At 36.0% G+C, this 3,922-nt stretch overlaps 1 protein-coding gene across 1 annotated transcript; it reads left to right on the forward strand.

Annotated features, from left to right (window-relative positions):
* The first annotated feature begins 632 nt into the window (after window positions 1-632).
* LOC110889577 (NAC domain-containing protein JA2L) lies at window positions 633-2,491 on the forward strand. Its single transcript, XM_022137133.2, has 3 exons — window positions 633-902; window positions 1,008-1,276; window positions 1,756-2,491. The coding sequence occupies exons 1-3, from the start codon at window positions 722-724 to the stop codon at window positions 2,299-2,301; spliced, it is 996 nt and encodes a 331-aa protein (XP_021992825.1). The 5' UTR covers window positions 633-721; the 3' UTR covers window positions 2,302-2,491.
* Window positions 2,492-3,922: the final 1,431 nt, after the last annotated feature.

The following is a 3,922-nucleotide window of genomic DNA, read 5'->3' on the forward strand; positions in this document are numbered from 1 at the left end:
ATATATATAACTAAAATTATTATCAATAATATTAATAATAGGTTTAGAATCAAATACAAAGATTCAAAAAAATAAGAAGTCGTACAAAGGGTATCAAAGAGACTCTGATTGACCTCATTCAACCGACATTAGAGCCGTCTTATCGAACTCTACGACATTAATTAATATGTACGAGTTGATGGGTTACATTTATATTAACTCATTTATGTCAATATGGTATGTAAATGTCTCTGTCTTTGTTTTGCATTTACAGGAAATATCTATACTAGATAGTTTAAATTGTTTAACCCGTGTAACACACGGGGAACTAACCTAGTATAATACACAAAACAAATAAAACAGAGTATTTTGTCGGTATATGTATCACTCATCATATACTGCATTATTCTAGAACCCACACGTGTACGGTGGAGATGCCATCTACCTCAATGACTCACAATCCCTATTTTGTCATGTAGCGCCAATGGGTTCATGCACTTGAAGCTTTAAAACTTTAGATAAGATCGTTGCCCATAACCACGTGTCCACTTCTGAACCATTCATGGCCCCACCATACCACAGTAAGAAAAGGACGACCGTACTTATCTCTCTGTAACTCCCCCTTATAAATACCCATCAAATTTCCCATTTCTTGAAAAAAAAAAAAAAGAAATTCATAACTCTTGAATTCTTTAACAACAATCTTCCTTCTCCTTTCCCAGAAAAAAAAAACGTGAAAAAAATGGGTTTACCGGTTACCGACCCGATGACCCAATTAAGCTTACCACCTGGTTTCCGGTTTTACCCGACCGATGAGGAACTTCTTGTCCAATATCTTTGCCGGAAAGTTGCCGGTCACGATTTTTCTCTTCAGATTATTGCTGATATTGATTTGTACAAGTTTGATCCATGGCAGCTTCCTAGTAAGTTTGTGTTTTTTTTTTTTTATTTTTTTTATTTTTTATTTTTTTTATTTTTTTTTTAGGTTTTTAGGTATGAATGGCTAATGGTGTAATGTGTTGATGTAGGTAAGGCGATGTTTGGGGAGAAAGAGTGGTATTTTTTTAGCCCGAGAGATCGGAAGTATCCGAATGGGTCTAGACCGAATAGAGTAGCCGGGTCGGGTTACTGGAAGGCTACCGGAACTGATAAGGTGATCACGACCGAGGGACGAAGGGTTGGGATCAAGAAAGCTTTGGTGTTTTATGTTGGTAAAGCCCCTAAAGGAAATAAAACTAATTGGATCATGCATGAGTATAGGTTATCGGATCCCCAGAGGAAAACCGGTAGCTCCAGGGTAAGTCACCATTTCATCGTTCTTTTTATCATTTAAATGGTCTACCTTGTTTCCAAACTTTGGAGCAGCAATAAGGTTGCTCTCATGTCATCTGAGCAGGCAATAGATATCTTCATAGAAGATATGGTTAGACCTGTTTAAAGTACATAATGTGATTTTTTACTTTTTTTTAAATAAATAAAATTGTGAGGTTAGGATTCATCATTTATTTTTCTTGGTACATAAAATATAAAACTGTGTTATAGACATGAGATATCAAGTAGTTAAACGAGTTGTATTCATATTTAATATTTGTGTTATATGCATCGTTAGAGACATGTTAAATTGATAAGACATGGTTTGTCAGCCTAAGTACTAGGGTCATGGGCTCATACCTGACCCTGTGCATGCAGAGCCGGTGCTTCGGGCTTGCCTTTATAGTATGTTAATCTTTATTTTTCTTTTGAAAAAAATGTTAATGTGTTTTTTATGTTGTGCAGTTGGATGAATGGGTGCTATGTCGAATTTACAAGAAGAACTCAAGTGCACAAAAAACCATTTCTGGCGGTCAAACAACCGAACAGAGCCACGGCTCGCCATCATCATCATCCTCTCAATTCGACGATGTTCTTGAGTCACTACCCGAGATACAAGACCGGTGCTTCAACTTACCAAGGGTTAATTCCATAAAAACCTTCCAACAAGAAGACCAAAAGCTAAATCTCCAAAAGTTCGATTCGGGCAACTACGACTGGGCCAGCATCGCCTCATTCGGGTTGCCCGAACCCGTTGTTCAAGATCCACTACCACAACCCACAATGAATGGTGGTTCCTCAATGGCACCAATATACACTATGGACACCAAGTTTGGAAGATCAGTAGAAGATGAAGTTCAAAGTGGAATCAGAAGCCAACGGGTGGATCATCCGGGCTACTTTCAATCGAACTTGAGCCCGTTTGGTCATAGCCAGAGTGTATCGAACACGATCGACCCGTTTGGTATTAGGTACCCGACCCAACAAGGGGTTTTGGGCTTTAGACAGTGAAAGGGTGGCGTGTAAATATATGATGATTCTCTGGGGGGTTAGTTGTAGAGTCAAGGATTGTACGAGGGGTGGAGAACAATATTGTTTTAGATTTAACATGTTATGGAAATGAAATGGCGTATTCAACGCAATTTTGTGTATGATCTTTGACCCGATGTTATCTATACGAAAAGTAAGTTTACATTTAACACGTTATGTCATTGCAAAATAATGTATATAAACTAGTTTAGTGTTAAATTTTTGTCATAGAATACGCTTTTAATACAAAACTAATTTTAAGTTAATACCTAATGCATTGAGTATATCATAAATTTTAATAGATATGTAACCTTATATTTATAAAATTTGAAAATAGATTCTATTTTATAAAAGTAGGAAGCGAAAAAAAGAACGCGTATATGAAGATGGGAAAGCAAAGGATGATAATATCACTAAAATTGTCAAGAGAAAGAAATAATCTATGTTTGAATATGGAACTTTTCAAGTTGAAACTTAGCCGATATTCCAACTATAAAAAATATTATTGTTATAAAACTACGGGAAAGTTATTGTACAAATAAACTTAACGTATAAAACTTACGAATTGCATGAAAAGAAAAAAGTAGGCAGTGACATTTTTATAATTATACTGTAGAGTAATTTTGGTCTTATAGGGTAATTATCAAAATTACACTAACCCCCTCCAAAAAAAAAAAAAAAAAAAAAAACAAACAAACCCCCCACCCCCACCCCCAAAAACCAAACCCCCCTCCACCCAAACTAAAAGCTAAAAACTAGACCATAAAGCTAAACCCCATAACTAAATGCTAACAAAATTACTCTACAAGATCAAAATTACTCTTCAAAAGATCAAAATTACTCTACAGTTTTTTGGGGGTTAGTGTAATTTTGATAATTACCCTACAAGACTAAAATTACTCTACAAAAGTGTTACACCCTGACTTTTGCGGAAGCGTGATTATGTGTGACTTGCTTAATATCATTGCATTCAACCATAACAAACAACTATTTGATAAAACCAAGATGTTCATCCATAGATAGTGTAAGACCCTTAGTCCATTTTGCATGATTATCAAATATTTTGCTATTATATTAGTGTATTTAAAATTAAACATACACTTAAAATGTGAGTTTATTAAAACATTTTACTAAATAAAACGTTACAACATTTTGTAATTTGAGTCGTCGTTTAAAACATGACGACGAAACTATTCGCGGAAGCTTTATTCTTTCTGTGTTCAGTTCCTTGCTGAGCTTGATCGTCTTCCGGTAACTTGGTTTGCACCTACATTTCATAAAAACATGAAATGAGTTAGTCATATAACGAGTATAACATGTCTAAACAAGTTCGCGAGTCAAAAACATGCAACACACAAGTTTCAGCAACAAAATGCAGTAATATGACCCGTCGCGTGCCGCGACGGGATTTAGTAAGCTCGTCTCGTACCACGATGACCGTCGTGTGCCGTGACCCCATTGGCTTTTCTACATGCGTGCATATATGTATGATCATAAAAACGCAAGTTAAATTAGTCATACGCGTCCTAAAACGCGTTTAAACGAGTTCCCGAGACAAAACAGAACCAACAAAAGACTTTCCCAAACCATGACCCCGTCGCGT

Source organism: Helianthus annuus, chromosome 11 (assembly GCF_002127325.2).
Source record: "Helianthus annuus cultivar XRQ/B chromosome 11, HanXRQr2.0-SUNRISE, whole genome shotgun sequence".
In the NCBI taxonomy this organism is placed as follows: domain Eukaryota; kingdom Viridiplantae; phylum Streptophyta; class Magnoliopsida; order Asterales; family Asteraceae; genus Helianthus; species Helianthus annuus.